This window comes from Dunckerocampus dactyliophorus, chromosome 1, assembly GCF_027744805.1.
Source record: "Dunckerocampus dactyliophorus isolate RoL2022-P2 chromosome 1, RoL_Ddac_1.1, whole genome shotgun sequence".
Lineage (NCBI taxonomy): Eukaryota > Metazoa > Chordata > Actinopteri > Syngnathiformes > Syngnathidae > Dunckerocampus > Dunckerocampus dactyliophorus.
The window spans coordinates 34,055,211-34,077,011 of NC_072819.1; the positions used below are offsets into that span (position 1 = coordinate 34,055,211).

At 40.7% G+C, this 21,801-nt stretch overlaps 3 protein-coding genes across 4 annotated transcripts in view; all 3 read left to right on the forward strand.

Moving 5' to 3' along the window:
• Positions 1-62: 62 nt before the first annotated feature.
• Positions 63-6,932, forward strand: usp21 (ubiquitin specific peptidase 21). Its single transcript, XM_054788541.1, has 12 exons — positions 63-230; positions 621-811; positions 1,281-1,337; positions 1,416-1,533; positions 1,589-1,703; positions 2,263-2,382; positions 2,473-2,537; positions 2,611-2,798; positions 4,385-4,463; positions 4,543-4,650; positions 4,903-5,017; positions 5,186-6,932. The coding sequence occupies exons 2-12, from the start codon at positions 656-658 to the stop codon at positions 5,277-5,279; spliced, it is 1,215 nt and encodes a 404-aa protein (XP_054644516.1). The 5' UTR covers positions 63-230; positions 621-655; the 3' UTR covers positions 5,280-6,932.
• A 115-nt stretch (positions 6,933-7,047) lies between these two features.
• LOC129189255 (rho-related GTP-binding protein RhoA-C-like) lies at positions 7,048-12,219 on the forward strand. The gene is made up of 5 exons (XM_054790806.1): positions 7,048-7,186; positions 9,767-9,922; positions 10,269-10,389; positions 10,480-10,610; positions 10,684-12,219. The coding sequence occupies exons 2-5, from the start codon at positions 9,767-9,769 to the stop codon at positions 10,855-10,857; spliced, it is 582 nt and encodes a 193-aa protein (XP_054646781.1). The 5' UTR covers positions 7,048-7,186; the 3' UTR covers positions 10,858-12,219.
• Positions 12,220-12,430: 211 nt separating this feature from the next.
• Positions 12,431-21,801, forward strand: part of rbm10 (RNA binding motif protein 10) — an 11,479-nt gene continuing 2,108 nt past the window's right edge. The window contains exons 1-19 of one of the 2 annotated variants that reach the window (XM_054785829.1): positions 12,438-12,565; positions 12,967-13,024; positions 13,100-13,275; positions 13,354-13,463; positions 13,549-13,716; positions 13,820-13,889; positions 15,463-15,536; positions 16,205-16,291; positions 16,372-16,432; positions 16,503-16,661; positions 16,810-16,970; positions 17,049-17,146; positions 17,495-17,582; positions 17,816-18,023; positions 18,120-18,232; positions 18,311-18,392; positions 18,492-18,583; positions 18,663-18,857; positions 19,021-19,167. In XM_054785829.1, the coding sequence (XP_054641804.1) occupies positions 13,008-13,024; positions 13,100-13,275; positions 13,354-13,463; positions 13,549-13,716; positions 13,820-13,889; positions 15,463-15,536; positions 16,205-16,291; positions 16,372-16,432; positions 16,503-16,661; positions 16,810-16,970; positions 17,049-17,146; positions 17,495-17,582; positions 17,816-18,023; positions 18,120-18,232; positions 18,311-18,392; positions 18,492-18,583; positions 18,663-18,857; positions 19,021-19,167 (2,106 nt within the window). In that variant the 5' untranslated portion in view covers positions 12,438-12,565; positions 12,967-13,007. Of the gene's footprint in view, positions 12,566-12,966; positions 13,025-13,099; positions 13,276-13,353; positions 13,464-13,548; positions 13,717-13,819; positions 13,890-15,462; positions 15,537-16,204; positions 16,292-16,371; positions 16,433-16,502; positions 16,662-16,809; positions 16,971-17,048; positions 17,147-17,494; positions 17,583-17,815; positions 18,024-18,119; positions 18,233-18,310; positions 18,393-18,491; positions 18,584-18,662; positions 18,858-19,020; positions 19,168-21,801 lie in introns of both variants that reach the window. The other variant, XM_054785913.1, reaches the window with a different exon arrangement.

Below are 21,801 nucleotides of genomic sequence, written 5' to 3' on the forward strand. Positions count from 1 at the left end.
ATTAGAGGTGATTATCCTCCCTCTCTCTCCATCCCTCCCTCTTTCTTTCTGGCTCTTTCCTTGGACACCAGTGACGGGGCAGGACACGGAGGTAGACTTTCATTTCTAGCCCGTACACACGGTGAAACAGTAGACATCCCCTCTATGCATTTTTAACAGCTCAGCAGGTGATGGGAGCAGTTAGGTTGGCAGGACACTTTGTTCACAGATAAGCTTGGGCAAGTGATCAGGTGAGTCCAAACTACTTTGTTTCAGGCTAACAATATAGTGTAATAGCGTGCCATAATGTTTTATTCCGAATACAGCTCACAAAATTGATTGTATTAGTCAGTGTCTTGTGATTTACTGACATTTCCCTCAGCCTGATCAACTTGCTTTGCAATATTTCATTACGAGAAAAAATCTTTAGTCACAATAGATAAACTGGACTTATTTCAGAATATATATTCACCTAATTTTGAAATTAATGGTGTTTTTCCAGCTGCATTTCTCTATAAAGACGGGTTAATACCCTGCTGTCCTTGATTCATTAAAAAGGGAAGACTTCCTGTCTGAGACGAGGCTTATGAGCTAGTACCACATTCCCATTTACAATATCACCTTTACCCTGCATGTGAAAGAACAAGCTCCCTGCCTGAGAGCCTTGTTAGTCAAGATGCCTGGAGCCGGCGGCGTCAACGAAGAGGGTTCTTGCAAGGCCTTGTGTCGAAACCTGGTGTCCCACAACTGCCTGCAGAGAGACACAGCTGATATCTCTCAGTCTGTCCTTTACACATCCCTGATGGGTCTTCTTCTGGTGGCTGACAATGAGGTGCGCACCACACAACACGTGCAACTGTAATGCATACTAGCTTCCGTTGCTTCCTTCCCTTTGCTCCCACTGTTTAAGTAACTGCATGACAGTATCATCCTGCAAAGAGTCCACACATCAACGTGCAAATGTTTAAAGGACAACAGATGAAAAATAGCCTTTTGGCTAATTCTGATGCATTTGCAGCAATACTATTTCATGTACAATGTGCCTTTCAACCAAACCAATAAAATAAAATAGAAGCACCTGTCAGCACTCCTTGGTCTCTAATAGGATGAATGCTTTCGACTGACCTCCATTTAGACTTTCTTGTTTTGCTAATGAGATAAGAAGGCTAAGTCTCTCCTAGCGTGTACATAAATAGACCCAGTGACACGGCAGTGTTGAGGCAAAATCACAATGTGACGCACATGTGAGACAAACAAGCGTGATTGGTCACATTCTTTTGTTCTGTTTTATTTTTTTTAAGAAAGAACAACTCGCTTTAGGAAGTGGAAGGGCTGGCCTTAGGAACATCAGGAACACAGTATGTGAAGATTTGTCCTAAATAGTAAATCAACTTGAACATTATTTTGGGTAAGCATGTGCACTCCCCCCTTTCTAGTGTTTCTTGAATGCAATAGTCCAGTGTTTGTCTCATACACGTGGCCTGAGGGACTACTGCCTCCTAAGGTGCTACAGACATGAAAGGTTCTCCAAAGAGGAAGCAAGGCTTACTGAAGGTAAGTACCTTTCTCCTCCCTGTATCTATTTTTATGTCATTATGTTCCCTCTCAGCCTTCTCTCAGGTATTGTCTGGCCTTTGGGATGCAAAAGAAGAGGACATGGTTGTAAATCCAAGACAGTTTTACAATATTTTCAAAGATGCCGTGCCTTACTTCAGTGGCTATAGGTGAGACTATAAAGTATGTGTTTTATTCCAAATTCACACCTTCCAATGTGATTTTTTTCATGGGGTCTAGAATTCCTGACAGCGCCCCTTGTGACAGCATATTTACCTCAGGCAATGTGTTCATTGTGTTTGATTACGCAATTTGGTACATTAGTGTGACCCTACTTGAAATCTGTTTTTTTTAACATCTTAGTGTACTTACATTTCTCAGTGAACAGTTCATTTTTTCCCATGTGTGTGTGATTTTTCTCCGGGTATTGTGGCATCCTCCCACATTCCAAAAATTTGCATGTTAGGGTATTGGAGGCTCTGAATTGTCCATAAGTGTGAATGTGAGTATGAATGATTGTTTGTCTATATGTGCTCTGCGATTGGCTGGCGACCAGTCCAGGGTGTACCCTGCGTCTCAGCTGAAGTCAGCTGGGATAGGCTACAGTTGAGCTGTGATGAATGAATAGTCCATCTTCGGGATAAAATTCATATTCATTGGGTATTATGAATGCTTGTCATTTGAATGAGGCCTCTTGCTCTGTGTTTATAACATATTTGTGTATTGCAGTCAACAGGACGCCCAGGAGTTTCTCAGGTTCCTTTTGGACAAGCTGCACACTGAAATCAATCGCAAACCCTACATTAGACGAACACTGAAGGACTCTGAGCAAAAATATGCCAGATTTAGGTGTGTGTTGATGTGAAAAACTTCTAAAACTCATAGCCTTACCATGATTTCTTATTTACCTACTTTCCTTTACCTTACAATGCTCGTCAGGATCTCTGAAGAGGCGGCTGCCAAGTGGAAGACACACTTGGAGAGAGAAGACAGCAAGATAGTTGGTAAGGAGCACAATGCTGTCATATTTCCCTTCTTGATGTAAGCAACAGCTAACACCCTTCGCTGTCCTGGCAGATTTGTTCTCAGGCCAGCTGTTGAGCTCGCTGCACTGCTCTGTGTGCTCCCACTACTCCAACACGTTTGATGTCTTCTGCGACCTGTCGCTGCCCATCCCAAAGCGGTGCTCTGCTGGAGAGGTGACACTGAAGGAGTGCCTGGACCTCTTTTCTCAGGAGGAGAGGCTGGACAAGGAGAATTCACCTGTGAGTATTCAAAAGCAACCTGGAGAATTCAAAAGCAATAATTAGCAATTATTGAACGATTCAATGCTGATGAGCCACTTATATGCAAATAATGACCTTTAACCTCTCACGTGGCATTGCATTATAAATTACAGTCGATTGTGAATATTGACCTTGGGCTTGAAATAAATGTAGAAACTCATTGTGATCCAAGAGTTTCAGCATTGTTTCATCATTCAGTCACTGGACGTGAATGTGCATGGAGGTGTGTGTAGGCGTGACGGGTGACTATCACACATCTGAGACATCCCTGATTACTTCATTAAGAAAGCCAAGCCTCATTCTGCACGTGTGACTGCAGTCGGTCTTCATAGTAAGATAGTAAGTGGGTTACCTAGACCTGGCAGGACGATCTGCAATCCACACACATTTTCTTACTGAAAATATACATACTAACCCAATATATCAATATATACAGAATGTCACAAAGTGATTACACACCTCACATTTCAGCAACCATTGTTGTTATGGTATATTTTCTCTTGGGACAATACTATCAAAATGAAACTTGGATATTTCTTAGCGGTATAGATTGTCGGTCCTCTGAAAATAAGTCAATGTGCAGTTATTATTGTTTAAATAACGCTGGTAACATGTATCTCCCAAGAAAACTGAGTCTTTCCTCTAGTCAAGCATGGTCGTGGTAGCATTAAAGTCTGGGGCTGCACAGGTGCTCCCACTGCAACAGTGGCCACCCGCACAGTCCGGCCCTGCACATGCCAGGACTCGAATCCCGGTCCACGCATCCCCACTAAACGAGAGTTACATCGAGCAGCACTATAAACGAGCTAAAAGCACCGGGCTGTCAACTTCTTGTCCAGCCCATTTCTTAAGGTGTCAAGGAGTGATGTTTACCAACGTACTGTCGCACAGCCGCACCAGCTGGCATCCGTTACACTTGCACTGGGGAGCTATGGTTCATTGAGGGAAGCATGAATTCCAACATGTACAACTCTGTGAAGCAGCATGATCACCTCCCCTGAGAAACTGGGCTACTGTACATGGCGGATTTCCAACATAATGAGCCCAAATGCACCTCCAAGATGACAAGTGCCTTGCTGACGAAGCTGAACGTGAATGTGATGCACTGGCCGAGTATGCATCCACATCTAAACCCATTTGAGAACCTGTGGGCCATCTTCAAGTAGAAGGTGTATAACATCCACCATCTCTGTGATGCCATGGAAGAATGGACAGGTAACAATCTGCGGACCTCTGGTGTATTCCATGCCCAAGAGGATTAAGGTAGTGTTAGATAACAATGCTGCTTGCACTAAATACTGACAGTCTGACAACAATTTGGACAAGTTCACTGTGAGGTGTACTCACTTGTGTTGCCGATAAAGTTATAGCCAAGTTTCATGTAGAGTTAATTTCATAGATAATGCAGAATGATAAAGAATTTCAATTCTAAAACTCCAAAAGTTACTTCTCGGATTTAGGGTTATCCTTGTTTTTAATGTAACACAGTAATAACATGTGCTTCTTTGCAACTCACTTTGTGCATTTGTAAATCCTGTACATGTGTATCTATTCATGTGTTTTAGATGTGCGAGAGGTGTAACAGGCATACAGAGAGCACAAAGCGACTGTCCGTCCAGAGGTTTCCCCATGTTATTGTGATCCGTATCCTTGCATAATTCTAAGTACTGTAAAATTACTTACATGAAGAACCATCACTATGAAACTTAACACTGTCAATTAGATCTGAATCGTTTCACAACATCACGGTGGTCTATCAGTAAAAGCACTGTTTATGTGTCCTTCCCACTCACCGACCTAGATCTTGGACCCTACGGCCCGGTAGACTGCGGTAAGATTTCTTTCTAGCGTGTTTCCATTCATGACTATGTGTAGGTCTGGTACCGTGTGTTACTGTCATCTCGTTCATTTTGAGCAGAGAAAAGATTTTTAAATTTAGATAGTTGTTATAAGTGGATTTCACCACAGTATATTGTTGAACTATTAATCTTAATCCCACTGTATTTTGTAATCTGATCTCTTTTAGATTTTCTGGCTCAAATGAAGAAGGAATAAATGTATGTGTCTTTGTATTTCCCTGCAGGTCCGGTTCTGTATAATTTATATGCAATATGTAACCACGTGGGGACTGTAAACATGGGTCACTACACAGCCTGCTGTTCAGATGAGAATGGATGGTGTTACTACAATGACTCAAGGTGAGACTGCAGTTTCAACATTTTATTTGATCAAGTGCACTGCATGTAGCCTATTTGAAAGGTTTTAAAAGCCCTTACTCAAAACTACACGCACTTGTGCATCTGAATTGACACATTTTGACTTCAAACGGCAGCACATTCTGATACTTACCCTCAATCTACCCACAGTGTGACACCCGTTTCTGAGAACCAGCTTCAGACCAATCAAGCTTATGTGTTATTCTACCAACGCAGCAACAACACTGCCAATAAAAGGAACTAAGACTTCAGACTGGCTAAGGAAGACAGCCAATCACAGAAACTTTACCTCCAGTGACCATAGAAACAAACACAGTGCAGCCATGCTGGCATTTATGAACATTTTCAATCCCAAGGAAGTGCAACACAAATATGTGCTCTAAAAAAGCGGAAAGCAGGCTGTGAAGAGGTGATTTTATCAAAAACAGCTCAGGTGCCCGGTCGCCTTAAGAGTCTTTATTATGTCCTTGTTCTCAGAATGTACTTGAAGCAAAGCTCTTAATAAGTAAGTAATTTGATTGGCAGGACTTATTAGTGATCATCCTAACCATCTCATATCTTGATGTCATGGAACAATTGTTACATAGTAACTGTCATTTTTTTTAATCTTTGTGCCACAGTTTGGTGAATGTGCATGTAAATAAATGTAAAGTATGAAGGAATTACTCTTTTAATTAATGTTCGTTTATATGTTTGCACGGTGGCCGAGAAGTGTAAAACACATTAAGAAAAAGCAAAACAAATTACAGTTATACCACGCGGAAGGGGAATGTACCAAATCCTAGAGTGGAAGTGATAACTTTTGGACCAATCAGTTCTGGGGAGTTGGTATATTCCTTTTCCGGTTAAAGTTTGTAGCTGAAAAGTGCAAAACTAACTACAATTAGACCACCCAGAAGGAGATTGTACCTTTGTTATACCCTGTTATAATATTTGATAGACTCCTGTAGTACATCTGTTCCTTCCGTCTGGTAAGTAACGTTGACCAACTCCAGTGACCGGACACATGTGCAACAAAATCGCATCAAGCAGCTCAAGTGTGTGCTGCAAAACTCGATGCCAATGTCCTCCATTAGCAACCGCCACAACTCCAAATGCTATCGCTTCTGATTCGTGTGGTACAATTGTAATTTGCTTTAGTTTTTGTTAAAGTGTTTTGTACTTCTCGGCCACCAACATTAACTGGAAAAGCAATGTACCAACTCCTCTGATTGGTCTAAACGTTACCACTTCCTAGACCTCTGGGATTTGGTACATTTCCCTTCGGGGTGGTGTAATTGTAATTTTTTTTTGCTTTTTGTTAACGTGTTTTGCACTTCTCGGCCACCGTATGTTTAAGCATTGGTAGATCTTTTATTTAGCCATCATGGCAACTTGAACATACATATCTGACATATAATTGTTTCATGTAACTATACCTGTATACAAAGATGAATGTTTTTACTTCTGTCTGAATGTATACTGGATTCCATATGTTACACAGGCTGTGAAACGATCCCTTACTAAAATCACAACGGTGGGTCTCAGAATGATAATGTAAGCTTTTAGTAACTAATAAAACATAGTTTGTTACAATATTAAATATGTAGTGCTATAAAGTGCTTTACGCTGTCATGTTCCTCATCAAAACAGCAGAAAAAACAATGGCATGATATGGTTTATTTGTTATAGACGTGCTTAACAAGTTACATTAAAGGAACATCACATCATAACATTTGCACTGTTCAATAGGAAATGAGTAGGAAGAGGTTTATTTATATCCTCCTACCCCTTTACAGATAATTCAATCACACCTTCCCATGAGAAAGAATGATTCTTTTGGCACTAGTTATAATTGTCCAAGGCAAAAAACATACATACAAAAATAAAACATTGTCTGACAAAAAAAACTATTGTGGCATATTGTTTTAATCCAAGACCATTATTTAACAAAATAAAATAACTTTTATTTTCTCAGGAGGATACCACGCCACTGTATTTGCTTTGCGGACTATTTTGTAATAATAGGTGAAAATAAAGAACTACATTCATGTCAGAGCGTCAGTAATGTTACCGTAAAATGACGCCCACCTGCGCATGCGCTTCAGTGATGGGCGGAGTTAAATCGGTTGGTAAGGAATAGCAGAAAGGCGGACACGGGAGCATAAAGCGGTAACTCTCTTTTCAACGACTGCTTTATAACTTTATTTAGGAGTCTTGTGTTGATAGCTTAAATATAAAGATGCTGGGGTGATTTAATTCTGTGCATTGTCGCAATGTAGACTTGGAATGACAGTTATATAAACCAAGGGAAAACCCCATTAGCCTCCCTTGCTAACGTTAGCTGGGTTGACAGGCCCAGCATATTACACTTTTAAGACCCGGGCGCCGCACGGAAATGCTTATGGGCTCTACGTTTACCCCGTGTTTTCGTCTGTTAGGAATACTGAGCTGAACCGTTCGTGTGAAACCTACCAGCACCCAGACTCTTGTTTTTAGGCAGTAATTATTAGAGATGTCTGTCTACGGTTAGCACCTGACAGTAAAAAGTTGTCAGTCGTCACCAAAACAGCTGGTATTTTGTTATAAGCAGGACCATGGAGGCAATGGTTGGCCTTATCTGATGTACATTTCGACTTTTAAGCGATCCATTACACGGTGTTAAGTATGTCTGCTGGACTGATATTATGGGCAACATACTTATTATGCCATCTCTGCGGCCTTTGACCTTCTTTTCATCACTGAGAACACATGCTCGACACAACATCAGGTACATTTACGCAGTGTAATGAGGTCCAGTAATCACATCAATGTTTTTCCAAGAATAATAATATTGACAGTGTCAGGATGGTTTTGAGTAAACAGTGTTTGTTTGTAAGTGCTGTAGAATTACACTGGATCATACTGGGAAGCCTTTCCACTGCAGTGATATAATACTACAAGATAACCCCTCTTTTTCAAGCCCATCCATCCATTTTCGATGCCGCTTATCCTAATTAAGGTCGCGGGGTGGAGCCAGCTGACTTCGGGCGAGAGGCGGGGTACACTCTGGACTGGTCGCAAGGGCATACCTATGGACAATTTTAGAGTCGCCAATTAACATGACATGTATTGTTTTTGCAATGTGGGAGGAAACCGGAGTACCCGGAGAAAACCCACACACGCACGGGGAGAACATGCAAACTCCACACAGAGATGCCCACGCGGAGATTCGAACCCAGGTTTTCCCTATCTCCTGACTGTGTGGCCAACATGCTGACCACTTACTGCACAGAGGATGCAGAAATTATGAGGGATGAGTTCACGAGATGAGACGATACACGAGGACGAGACCATATTTTAAAAATACAATGAAAAAAAGACAATACTGTATATTGCAATCTACTCGGGATGTCCCGATCCACATTTTTTGGCTTCTGATCCGATCCGATTCGATTTTTTTTATAGTCTTGCTGATCCTATCCAGTACAGATCCTTTTCTTTTTTCTAATAAGCTTTTGTTCCAAACATGAATTTTTGGAATTGAATATGGTTATGAAAATAGCTCTTCAAAGCATTAAAAATAATGCAACCAAAGTATTGCTAAATTTCCTTTTTTTTTGTTGCACAGCATGACCAACAATATTTTTTGGCGTTTGTAACAAACCTCTGTGAGTCAGGTCCCTAATCCAATAAAAGATTAAATTGGAAAAAATGGCAGTGCAAACTACCTTTTAGGGTTGGACTAATCACCTGACATGGTTATAGATCAATTTGTGGTGTGTTTTAGAATATATGACTTTTTATTTTTATTTCTTATTATTTTTAATTAACAAACTCTCTTCAGCGTAATAGTAATTTATTGACGGTCCCTAGTGTAAACGAGCAGCGGTTAGAGCAGCACTTCCTTTGCGAGCAGTGGCGGAGTCAGAAATTTTTCATTGGTGTAGCCAAGGTGAGACCATTACTCACATAGGGTTGGCAATAAGTTGATGCCTGAATGTCTAGATGGCCAGTGGGGTGGCCGGAGAGTGACCAAGGGTGCCCACAGTGCAGGGTGCTAATAGGTCAGGTAACAAAAGGAGGCTTGACATTTTAGACTCAGTTTAGGTGCTCCCAGCAACTTTGCCATTGAATTAACAATTTTGCAATGTTCTCGGTTCATGTTCTACAGGTTGTTGAATAACATTAAATAAATAAGTTAAGTCATAAATAAGTCATAATAATTTGTCATAATAAAAAAAAAAACAATGCAAACGCAGCAGCGGCACGACATAGTGGCTGCAGCCCACCACCACAGCTCATTGGAGAAACACAGAGTTCATTCATTTATTATGTGATTAATTAATTTATCTATTGTCGTCCCAGGCTTAGTGCCCCCGAGACAGTTTTTTTCTGAACGAGAATCTTGTCACGTTTTATCTCGTGAGATCTTGTGACAACACTGGAAATCACTAATGTATAAGTGAAAATGCATCGGAAACGCTGTCTCTTTGATCTGCTCTCCTCCGTGCGTGCATATGGGGCGGAGTGCTCTACGGATACACGCACTGGCGGACGGCGCAGGCAGTGGCATGTTGATTTGCACTTATTAATCTCTAGAGACCCTTTTTGTATTCGGTCAATACAGTAAATCACGGAAAGATTATCAACAGCATTGTCGCAAAAGTCTTTTCTAGTTGGAATAAACTACACACATATACATAGACTATTGTTTAACACTATAGAAAGTTTTGCCATGTACCTAAACTTCCCTTGAATTCTTGTCTGTAGATGGCTGCGATTAGGAAAAAGTTGGTCATTGTTGGAGATGGTGCATGTGGGAAGACTTGTCTGCTCATCGTCTTCAGTAAAGACCAGTTTCCAGAGGTCTACGTCCCCACTGTGTTTGAAAACTACGTGGCAGACATTGAAGTGGACAGCAAACAGGTGAGACACAAAACAACTGGCTATGTCAGGCAAAGGTTTTTTGTATACAGTAGACTTGTAATGGTTAGAGAAAATAAGGTCCCAAGTGATTTAATGTGGTTAATGAATTTAAAATGCAAAGCATGTAGAGCCCCAAATATGTATTTTGTGCATGATTTTATTTACTTTATTTATCTTATTTGAATCTATATACTCAATGCAGTTTGTTGTATTTCATTGGTTGTTTCTACCAGAATTAGTTTATCTGTTTATCTGTCTTTTCTATGAGATTTATTAAACGTTTCTGCTTCATATTGTTTTTTCGATGCTAAAAGTACACCATGCAATGCTCTCCCTCTCCTTTCAGGTAGAACTCGCACTCTGGGATACAGCAGGTCAGGAAGACTACGACAGACTAAGGCCTCTCTCCTACCCTGACACAGATGTTATTCTCATGTGTTTCTCAGTTGACAGCCCCGACAGTTTAGGTACGGTTTGTGCAACACTCACACCCTGAATACTTTCAGTTGCAACATTAATGCAGCATATGGTGCTAATGGCTGATCAATTCACTGCAGAGAACATTCCAGAAAAGTGGACGCCTGAAGTGAAACACTTCTGTCCAAATGTTCCCATCATCCTGGTGGGTAATAAAAAAGATCTGCGTAATGATGAGCACACCAGACGGGAGCTTGCCAAAATGAAACAGGTCTGGCATTTCACAACATTATGTATTGTTTTAATGGTCAAAATGTAAACAGTCTTGTTGAAATGTTTTACAGGAGCCAGTTAGATATGAAGATGGCAAAGAGATGTCAAGCCGCATCAATGCCTATGGCTACCAGGAGTGCTCTGCCAAAACCAAAGATGGTGTGCGGGAAGTTTTTGAGATGGCAACTCGAGCAGCGTTGCAAGCCAAAAAACGTGGCAAGAAGTCTACCTGCCTTCTGCTATAGGTTGTGGCATAATGGGAAGCTGCCCTCAAGTGCATACGGAAAGCTTGCATTGAGAATTTGATCTAAGGGAGGAGAGCTGGGGAGGGCCTAACAAACATATGGACACTCAATTTGTGATCGCCCATTGCACAACAGCAAACTCAAACAGATCTGAAACAATTTAAAAGGCATTGAAACTCTGATCACTGGTCTGTATATACCATTTAACTTAACATTTAACTTAGGTCCATTAAGAATGTGTAAAGGTCAGACGGGGGTGGATTTAAAGTTAAATACATTAATTGGGGGTTCACATGTGCCAAGATAGTAATGGGGACAAAGGTATAGACAATGGACACATCTCACCGGTAAATAAGTGATAAATATAAGATTATAATGTTATTAACTGAGATGATGTCTAAGTGTTTTTCTTATTACACAGTATCGCCGACATGTAGTGCCTTGAGAGCAGTAATCGGACTGAGTAAGATGGGAGGAATGAGTACATAACTTCAATGAGACGTTGTTTGTCATTTGTAGTTACAAACTTTTCAACACTTTGCCTCTGTTTGTGGCTTGCCTTCATCAGGGCTATGTTCTGACTCGGGCGCTATGCAGGGGGATGCCCAAATCAGATTTTATGAGATATTTTTCCCATACTGATAACTATAGAGAAGTGTATGAGTGCAGCCATATGGTGCTTTGTTTTCTCCAGTGCAGGCCTGCATGCAGTGAATGTGTGTACATTTTATGGCTGTGTATTAACATTTGTGTCTATGTACTGTGTTCATGGAAAGGTGTTCTGTGACACCTATCTAAACCACTTGTGTCCATGCCAAAGTTACCCCAATAGCCATGTCGTTTGGCACAGGCTGGTAATAAAATTAACAGCTTCTCAGAGTGACATAGAAACCTCCACTTTATGGAAGACCGTATAGGTAGAGGCACAATCAGGTTAATTAACTTGTGACTTTTAGGACCTTTGTATGTGTGCAAGAGATTTGATTTTTTTTTAATCAGTGGTTCAAATATTCGGTAGTGTAGTTGAAAATTTTGAATATTATTTCTAGTAGATGAGTTTATTACTATAATGTTCATGATGTACTGTTTGTCTCACATGGCCTTGTAAGGACATTTTAATGTGTATTTTGTTTGCCTTTGACTCAAATCTCTTCAGCATTCTTAATGATTGTTACTATTGTAATATCATTTTCTTTGTTTTAACAATTTAATCCTGATATTTCACGATTAGCTGATTTTGTAACCATAGTGTCATTTAATTCATTGGAGGCTGGGAAGCCAGGTGTTTTGTTTGATTTTTTTGTCCTGTGACTTTGGGATTTCTGGATTTATTTTGTTTCCCCAAATAAAGCTGGTATTAGGGTATTCTGTTGAAAAAGGCGTGTTTTATGTAATTCAGTTTTTCAATTTGTTTGAATTGCTGATTCAACAGAAACCCCCATGCATTTGGACCTCTGAAAATGGAAACACCAGCATGACCTAAGAGCCCCCTCCTACTTCTGTATCCGTGATGTGGCAGCTCAATCGCTTTTCTTTTGCCCAATCATCAGTGTAACTGTTGTCCAATCAGACCAGAGTAACGCATTGCTCCCGCCCACTCAAATGGTACCCTACTGTGGCCATTTTATTCTCGTCGCTCGAAATAAAAACATTAACTTGATTTTGGCGACAGTGTTAACTTGGCGAATGTCGGCTGCATGAGAAGCTGGTAAGTGTTCCCATCATTGTCATGTATGTTGTTATGTCAAGGACTGACAACCGCTGGGAAGAACTTGCCAGTATTGTTCAGGGTAGCTAGCCTTTAGGCTAACATGACCGCCACACGTCATTGTTGAATACGCTTGTTGAAGGGTTATTGGTCTTTTGTGTTAATCATAATGATAGACGGTTAACTTGCACCCTTGCCGTTATAAATCATTTGTCCTTTATTAATCATAGGCGTGGTTAAGCAGGGACCGCGATTCAAAGTTCTCTAAGTCTGTAACATCTAAATTATAATGCAGTGGACACGGAAAATGTCTGGAACCATACGTATTTATACGCATAATTTTGAAAAGTCGTTCACGAGAATGTCTGTTTCGACTTTTGATTGAAAACAATTGTTTTCAGGGTATTTATGCTGGGACTCAGAATAGCGTCAGTGGATCAGTATGGACACTGAGGGGAGGTGAGTTATGTTTTCAGATAATTTTTCTTCAGAGGAGGTCATTTGCCATACAAGTAAGGTGTCATCTTTGTTCAGGGGTGGGCGAGGTGATCGCATGGGTCGATATTGCAACAGCCATAATGACCTCAACTTTCGGGACATGGACTACCGTTATGGCCATGACGAGGAGGCTGCAGAAGCAGACTGTATTACCAGAATAGATGAGGACAGACCCTATATTCACAATGAAACATCTCCAGACACCCTACCAGGTCATCCAGGGTCCCCAGAGGGAATGCGAAGTGGGAAATACGGTAGAGGCTCTGCTGACAACTCTATCCTACATTTAGGGAGTAGAGAAGGCAACTGGGGTTGTGGTGGTACCCGTCTACAGATGGAGCACAACATACGTACGCACAAAGAGGAGCACAGATTGTCCTATGTAGCAAGGATGAGAAAGGTAAGCCAGACTACAGCTGGAGCTTTTAACCCCCTACTTCATTTGTTCATTACATTTATTGCTAATTTGTCAATTATATATACAGGTGTTTCCAGCTAAGCCAGAGGAGCATGGTTGTAGTTCTGAGCCTGATTTGTCTCAAGAGGAGTTGGAGCAAAGGGACCAGGATTACCGTGCTGATATGGACTACAATCAAAAGCCCAGCAACATTATAATGCTTCGCATGCTACCACCCAATGCCACTGCAAATGAGGTTTGTGAATGTTGTTTGTTGCCTTTTATTGTGTTTTCCTACATTGTGATGCGATTATGAACAGTTGTGTTGGTGCACTCATGTTTGATGGAAATGTCTATAGATCCGGGCAAGACTTCAGGAACAGGGGATCCAGCCTAGGGAGGTTCGGCTCATGAGGAACAAATCATCAGGTGAGAACTTGTCCATTTCCACTTTTTGGATTTTCAGACTCTTCTATTGCCATCCAATCTTAAAGTTGCTGTATGTCACCGGCTCAAGATTACATTTTTTTCAACGAACAAATATAAGAACACAGCCACCGGGTAGTTTATGTTATTAATAGTGGTTTCAGAAAAAAAAGTGCCTACTTTTCACAAGTACGAGTTACGGCATAAAAATTGGCGTAAATTGTCGTTCAGCCCAATTAAGATCACTGGTCACTCATAGCTTGCTGGTATTCACGTATATTTCCGTAGCACGTGCACACACAAAAGCAGTCTCAGAAAGACGATCAGCAATTTGCAGGCACAATGATGTTATGATTGGGATAATGCTCGTACATTTCAAAGTTGGTGCTCTCAAAGCAGCCACTCTCCATGACATACAACAGCTTTGATTTCTTATTTTAATATTAAGCTAATGCTATGTGCTTATTCTCCCTTTACATTTTTATAGCAGGAAAAATACCTTCCCAATTTCATAAAATCCAATAAATCAAATCAATAAAAGCCAATTGTTTTACATGTAATAAAATCCAAAATATAAATTATGGGAGAATTATAATGTGCACTGGTAAGAAGTGAAGCTAAATGAGACTTGGCGAGAGGAGCTCAGGTAATCTCAGGTAGTCCCTCAGACAGCAGAGGGGAATGAAGTCAACATAGTTTGTTCAAAAACTCTCACTGAGTGCATATTCTTATTTATTTTTGTAGGTCTTTGTCATCACACTATGACACATACAATAAAAACATCCACACATGACACAGGAGTATCTCACCATTTGTGCAAGTCAAGCTTGCAATAAGTTATAGTTTTTATCCATATTACTTATTTTTCTTTTTCCGTCATCTCTCATCATTAATTTGCCATATCTGTGTGACTGAGTACATGAACAAAGCTCACAAACTTAATGGATCACCTGATAATAAAGTAGCTGATGGTCACTGTGACCGTGTGTGCTATTGTAGTGGTGTTTACAAGTGCTAAAATCTAGGTTCTGCAACTACCGCTATGCAGTGTGTTATCTGACTCAGCCACACAGGCATCCACACTACTGTCTTTCCCACGCTTTCTTATCTAGTTTTTTGGACAAATCACACTTGCTTACTAAAACAATTTGACTAGCTTGGCCACTAACAATCTCTGTAACATACCCTCTATTATAAGTATGTGGATGTTGTCAGTTAATAATGTAAACCATAAAATGGAAACTATATCAACAGGTTGGCACATGACTGCACTGTGTTTTTTGTGTTGACACCTGGATTAGTCTTAAATTGAGGTGTGAGTAGGAGTCCCCCTCCCTCTCCCTCTTTTTCTTGACCCCCACTGAAAAACCTTGCATCCTCCTCACTGTGCAGCGTCTTAAAAGTGGCTCTCCTTGCTGTTAAGTTTCTAAATTCCAAAGGAGAGTGGTTGTTCATTTTTACTAGTGCTGATACAGGGTCTCTCTCTCCTCTGTACACAAAGCACTAACCCCTCACTGCGTTGTTGTTATGTTGTTGTTGTTGTTATTCGGTAACCATGGCGCTGGGCGGTGTCCAGGTCAGAGCCGAGGATTCGCCTTCGTCGAGTTTAATCTCATACAGGAGGCCACCTGCTGGATGGAGACCAACCAGGTCACTCTCCCTAACACACATCACACACACATTGTATACCTATACGCAATGGGCAAGACAAACTGTCAAATCACGCCTGCTTTACGTTAAATTGTAGCATGTCATTTGCTCAAGAAGAATCTTTTGTGACAGGTAAGTAATAATTACATTATCTTAATAATTTACTGTAAAAAAAAAAAAATCGACAAGTTGGTGGGTTACACTTGTAAAACATAAATTATACTAGTACTATTTATATTCTTACTTTCTCTTCTAAGTGTAAAATACTATGTGTGGAATGGGATTGTATGTACAGTATACCGAAATACTTCTTCAACTAGATCACGTACCATTATGACATGGTCAACACATAGTTTTTGTGTAGAAAATGAAGATGGTGCAAGGGAGAGGTGATGTCTACAATACTGTGAGGAGATTTCCCCTTAAGGGGGGGGGGCACAGTGCAATAAATACACAGAAGGACATCAACTCACAATCTTTCTTAAAGCTGAAGGTTCCTATTCTCGTTTGTCCTCTGTCTTTCAGACTCAGTTCTAGTTTCTTTCTTTCTCTCTCTGGTCCCCCTAATTCACTCATCGCTGAGATGAGGCCTTACTCTGATGTGTGTGGCCTAATTATTGCTGATAGTCATCCACTGTTCCCCCCCCTTTCTCTACTTCTTCTTTCAGGGTGTGCTGTTGATTCTGGGACAACGAGTGTCGATGCACTACAGCAACCCTAAACCACGAGCCAATGAGGACTGGCTTTGCAACAAGGTGGAGTTCGGATACAATGGCACACATTTGTTTTAGTCACAGTAGTGGCTTTTCTTTTAATAAATGTTTTAACTTTTCAGTGTGGTGTACAAAACTTTAAGAGGAGGGAAAGGTGCTTTAAATGCAGTGCACCCAAATCAGGTAAAGATGAACACATTTGCGTTGTCTCCTATACAAAATAGGACATGCTCAAGGATGTATTCTTTTTCAGAGGCTGAACTAAAGTTGCCCCAGTTGCAAAAAGATTTTGGTCATGGTCTTAAAAAGGAGGGAGCTCAAGGCTTGCTGCCCCTTCCAGCACCCTTTCACTGCTCTAGTCTTTCCGTCCTCCCAGGCCAAGTTGCGCAGCAGGCAGATGTTGCCAATGACAGTGAGTTATATGGCTTACAGAAAAGACCACTGTTACAAATCAAGTTTTGTTCTCAATGACCCTATGTTGGCTGGTTGTTATCTGAAAGTTGAACTAATGCATTTTATTCTCAGAACAATAACTAAAATTATCTTTTCCTCAACACCAGCTCTGATACTCCGAAACCTTGGACCGCACACATCAGTGGATGCCATTTTATCTTCTTTGGCTTCATTTGCCACTCTGTCGCCCTCCAACATTCGCCTCATCAAGGACAAGCACACACACCTCAACAGGGGATTTGCTTTTCTGCAGCTCACCACCATTGTGGTTAGAAGCATTATAGGCAGAAATTAAACATTTGAAGGGACACCCTTTTACTCACAGAATTTACTGTTTTGTCACTAGGAGGCATCCCAGCTGCTACAGATCTTGCAGGCTCTCCAACCACCTCTGTCTGTTGATGGGAAGGTTGTTGTGGTGGAGTTTGCCAAAGGTTCCAAACGGTAAGGCTTATGGTGGTAGCAATACAAGCAATGTAAAAAATATTGCAGACACATTGCACAAGTTCAAATAGTGGATGCAGTTTACAGAGCAAGATATATACAGTAAATGGGCCTGTTAAAAAATATTGCTGAATGTACAGTCTTGAGTGAGGCATGTTGGATGCACTATTGGGCTCCCTTAGTGCAGGATTCATATCGAAACAGTGTTAAAGGCTTGTAGAACAACAATATCTTAAAGCGGATAGCTTAAGTAAAAATCATTCTCTTAACAAAGAGACTTATCTTTTCCTTCACCACAATAATTTTTGTTTGAAATGTGTCTCTCCACCCCCACTCCCCACCCCCAAGAGATGTGTTTCTCACAGACAGCAGTAAAGTGACTGCTGCTACTGTGGCCAGCACAGCAATTGCTGCAGCACAATGGGCTGTCACACAGGTAACTTAAAGCAGACCTTCCAGCACAACAACATAGCTTTTATTTCACCCTCAGTGAAAACAATAACTCAGTTTTAAGTACACATTAGCAATTATACTTTAACTCAAATGTACCTTTTCCAGGCATGACTTTGTTCACCTGGCACCTGAAATTGTCCTCCAGCCACCTGTAAAGCAGGTGGTTTAACATTATGTGGTATTGTCACGTGTTTGTGCTGTGTTTTTCATTCTCAGACTGCACAAAATGGTTCAGTTGGAGGGCAGAGCACAGAATATAGTGAGATGTATCAGCAGCGAGCGGCCGTAACATACAATCAGGGGGGGAATGATTACTCTGTGCCAGATGGGCTACATTTTAAAGTCCAGACAGACTCCAGGGTTTCAACATTGCCGAATCCAGGAAAAACCCTGATGGGGGGTTATACAGGAGGAACTACTCCAGGTTGATATCACTTGCTGAGATGTTTCCCATATGTTCTGTGATTGTATTCATTTGACTTGAACGTATTCCTTCAATATTTGTATGCATGAACTGCAGCTGCAGCGATTCCAGCTAAGGCGGTGGCATCTGGCGTAGCTCTTGTGCAGCAGCCTCCTCAACATACTCTAGCTGCTGTCACCAAAACAGCTTCCACCACACCAGCCAGCCAAGTACCATTTGCCTGTCTACCATTGCCATGTTATTGCATTACCTCAGCTCTGTCGTAATTGTGTTTTGTGTTTTTACAGGTTGAAATAGTTGGAAAACCACAAGCAGCTGGTCCCAGCCAGCCTGCAACACCAGGCACTGAACATGAGCTCCAGCAATATCGTAAGGTTTATGTGCTCTGCAAGTCTGAACTTGACCTAGTCATGTTTCCGTTTATCTGCAAATGCAATGTTGACGTATCCCATCCTTTTTGTGCTTTAGCTTTACCAGATGTATCTACATACCATTATGATGAAAGTTCTGGCTACTATTACGACCCACTGACTGGACTCTATTATGACCCAAACTCACAGGTACAGACTACAGTAAATTTTAAGGTATCTGAGCCAGAAGTTAATACAGTGCTATTGTGTTTTATGCCTCCTTTCCCAGTACTATTACAACCCTCACACTCAGCATTTCATGTACTGGGAGGGAGAGAAGCACACATACGTTCCTGCACCTTCTGGCCAGTCGAACACAGAAGGTGCTCTCACTGGTGATTGTGCAGCACAAGTTGACTCAGTGTTTGCTAACCATGGAAGCAAGGAGAAAAAAGATAAACCCAAGAGTAAAACTGCTCAGCAGGTACAGGTACCCTTTCTCACAATTAATATTAAAAAGAGAAATTCATGTTGTCTTCCCTTTTTATGTAAATACATTCTCGTCTTAATGCACATGATTCATGAACACCTAGAGTTTGATTGCATGCACCTAAATTGCTCCCCCTCTGTTGGTCTTGTGTTAATAGATTGCCAAAGATATGGAGCGATGGGCCAAGACTCTGAACAGACATAAGGAGAACATGCGCTCTGTCTCCTCTTCCACTTCGGCCGGTTCCACAGATCGCAGAGAATCTGCCAGTGCTGATGCAGGCTACGCTGTTCTGGAGAAAAAGGTGAGATATACTTCCACATAACTCCCATGCTGGAACAGAGCCTAAGAACAGAGGTCATGGCTGACTAGAGTTTAATTAAGACAATAGTTCATCTTGTGTATGACAGCGAGAAATGTGTTTTTGGAACTAACATGCTTTTTTCTTTGCCTTTCTGGCCTTTCCATTGTGTGACTGCATTCAAAGGCATTCATACTTACAAAATTCTGCACCACTTTCTTCTTTTTATTTCGTCTTGTTTTTCGGCCACTTCCACAGGCCACATTTTTCAACATATACCAAATATTTAGTTACCTTTTATGAAGACGGTACTATTTCCACATTTCTCATCCGTTTCACCTCATTCCAACATCAAACCAACAAAGTCAGGACAATCATGCTATGAGCCACAGAACGAAAATTCAAAATTTTTCCTAATGCTGCTTTCTTTCAATGGGCTTCCTCCAATGGACGACCGATTCAATTACTCAACCGAATCAAGCCATTCCAACATTAAACTGTTCAACACGTTCACGACATTTAGACTCCCAATATTTATACTGAACAAAAATTCAACATTTTCCCAAAATTCACCCTTTTCGGTAAAACTAATTACCTGCTGCTGCTGCTACTACTAACATTGAAGACATTCAGGCTTTCAATATCTATACTGAACAAAAATTCAAAATTTTTCCCCAAATTCACATTTTGTCATTAAAAAATTCCCACATTTTTCCTCTGGATCTCTAAATGCCTTTGATCTAAAGACTCCTAAGACTTCCACATTTCTCAACCCATCAAACCAATCAACTAATTCAGGACATTCTTGCTAAAATATGCTCATTCGATTAAACGAAAATTCAAAATTTTCCCCCAAATTCCACTTTTCTGTAAAAACTAGTTACCTGCTACTACTTCCACATTTATCAACCCATTCACCTCATTCCAACATGAACTCATTCAGCAAAGTCAGGACAGTCGTGCAATTAGCCACAGCACAAACATTTCAATTTACCAGCAGTTTTTGCTAATTTCATGGGTAGAAACTTATATAAACACTTCGCACTGTCATGTTAGGTGTTATCATTCTCATGTTAGCATTGCTAGCATGCTAACGTTAGCATACTATGATTTTTTGCACTTTTCATGGGTAGCTACGTGGGTGTGTGTGTGTGTGTGTGTGTGTGTGTGTGTGTGTGTGTATACACTTGGCACTATCGTACTAGGTGTTGGCATGCTAACATTAGCATACTAGCAGTTTTTGCTATTTTCATGGGTAGAAACTAATATAAACACCTGGCACTGTCATGCTAGGTGCTAGAATGCTAATGTTAGCTTTGCCAGCATTCTTTAAGTCATTCAAATGCTTCCTCTGTTCATTTTACATTTCAGCACAATTCTGCATAGACTACAAATTTTTACATTCATTCTACACTCTACTACCGTTCTTCCGTTTTCCAATTCTTTCTACACTTCCACTCATTTCTACCTTCATTCAACAAATTTAGACATTCATGCTCCATTTGAACATTCATACATTTCAACACCTTTTCAGTTAGGAACACAGTTATGGAACACTTATCACAAACAATACCTTGGACCATATGGCAGTGTGTTCGGGCTGATCCACGCTTTTTGCGTGGGTTACGTTCCTTGCATACCACCAAATGGTGAAAATCCACAAGTAATTGATACACCCAAAAAAATGTAAATTTTTGACACACATCTCACTGCTACCCTTCCAAAATCTCCCACTAGCTTGACGTTGATGTTCTCCTCTGATTTCGGATCAACATTTGATTTGATTCAGCTCCAGAACCCTCTCTCTTCAATTGCCATTGTTCACTAGCTAAATGCACAATCCAGGTTTCAGTTGTAAATATGCCTCACACACTTATTACACACATTTTTAAATAATAAAATGTATAGATGCTCACTACAAATGAATGATAATGATGATTGATGGAACAGATGAATCTGAGTTACAGGCTCTCGTGACAAACTACGCTTACTTCTGTTGTGGGGCCACCTCCAGCTCAATCTGAAGCAGATAGCAGTAGTAAGAGGCTCCCCTGCTCTGCAGGCTGCTGGATCATCCTGATATCTGTCGGAGAAGGCGTTTCTCCAAGCTGCGTCTACATAATCCACTCACTGATCCAACATGAGCCAATCAATCACTGGTGGTCCTGAACAAATAAGCTTCACTTTGCATATCGCAGCAAAAGCATCGCAGCGTTCAGCAACCACCTTACAAAATGTGAAATCTTAACACTTGATGAAAAACATTATCAGCGAAGCACAAAGAGATAAAAATATGTAAATAATTGTTGGCTTTTTTTTTTTGAGTGGTACAAGTGTGCTGTACATTCTACATTTAGAAATTATTACCCACTCAGGGTGAATGAGATGGGAAAACTGGCCCATTTTAAAGAAAAAATGAAAACTCATATATTGACCAAAAAAAATCTGCAAGTTTGTAGGGCTGTGAATGCTGAATTGTTAATGTGCAGGGATCCACTGTGTACAAAATGAGTTAAATGTTGGACATACCTCGTAGAACTGAATCCCCAATTTTGGGATATACTGTACCATATACCTGTATACAGTATATACCAGATAGTGGCCCACTCCTTTTCAACACAGCAATAATTCAACTTT

What these genes read in the sequence shown, in the direction of transcription:
- usp21 (XM_054788541.1), top strand. Translation starts at nt 656, where the DNA reads ATGCCTGGAGCCGGCGGCGTCAACGAAGAGGGTTCTTGCAAGGCCTTG. An exon ending in CTACGGCCCGGTAGACTGCG is followed by an intron (nt 4,651 to 4,902) that starts GTAAGATTTCTT and finishes ATTTCCCTGCAG; the next exon opens with GTCCGGTTCTGTATAATTTA. An exon ending in TGTTACTACAATGACTCAAG is followed by an intron (nt 5,018 to 5,185) that starts GTGAGACTGCAG and finishes ATCTACCCACAG; the next exon opens with TGTGACACCCGTTTCTGAGA.
- LOC129189255 (XM_054790806.1), top strand. Translation starts at nt 9,767, where the DNA reads ATGGCTGCGATTAGGAAAAAGTTGGTCATTGTTGGAGATGGTGCATGT. An exon ending in TTGAAGTGGACAGCAAACAG is followed by an intron (nt 9,923 to 10,268) that starts GTGAGACACAAA and finishes CTCTCCTTTCAG; the next exon opens with GTAGAACTCGCACTCTGGGA. An exon ending in AGCTTGCCAAAATGAAACAG is followed by an intron (nt 10,611 to 10,683) that starts GTCTGGCATTTC and finishes AATGTTTTACAG; the next exon opens with GAGCCAGTTAGATATGAAGA.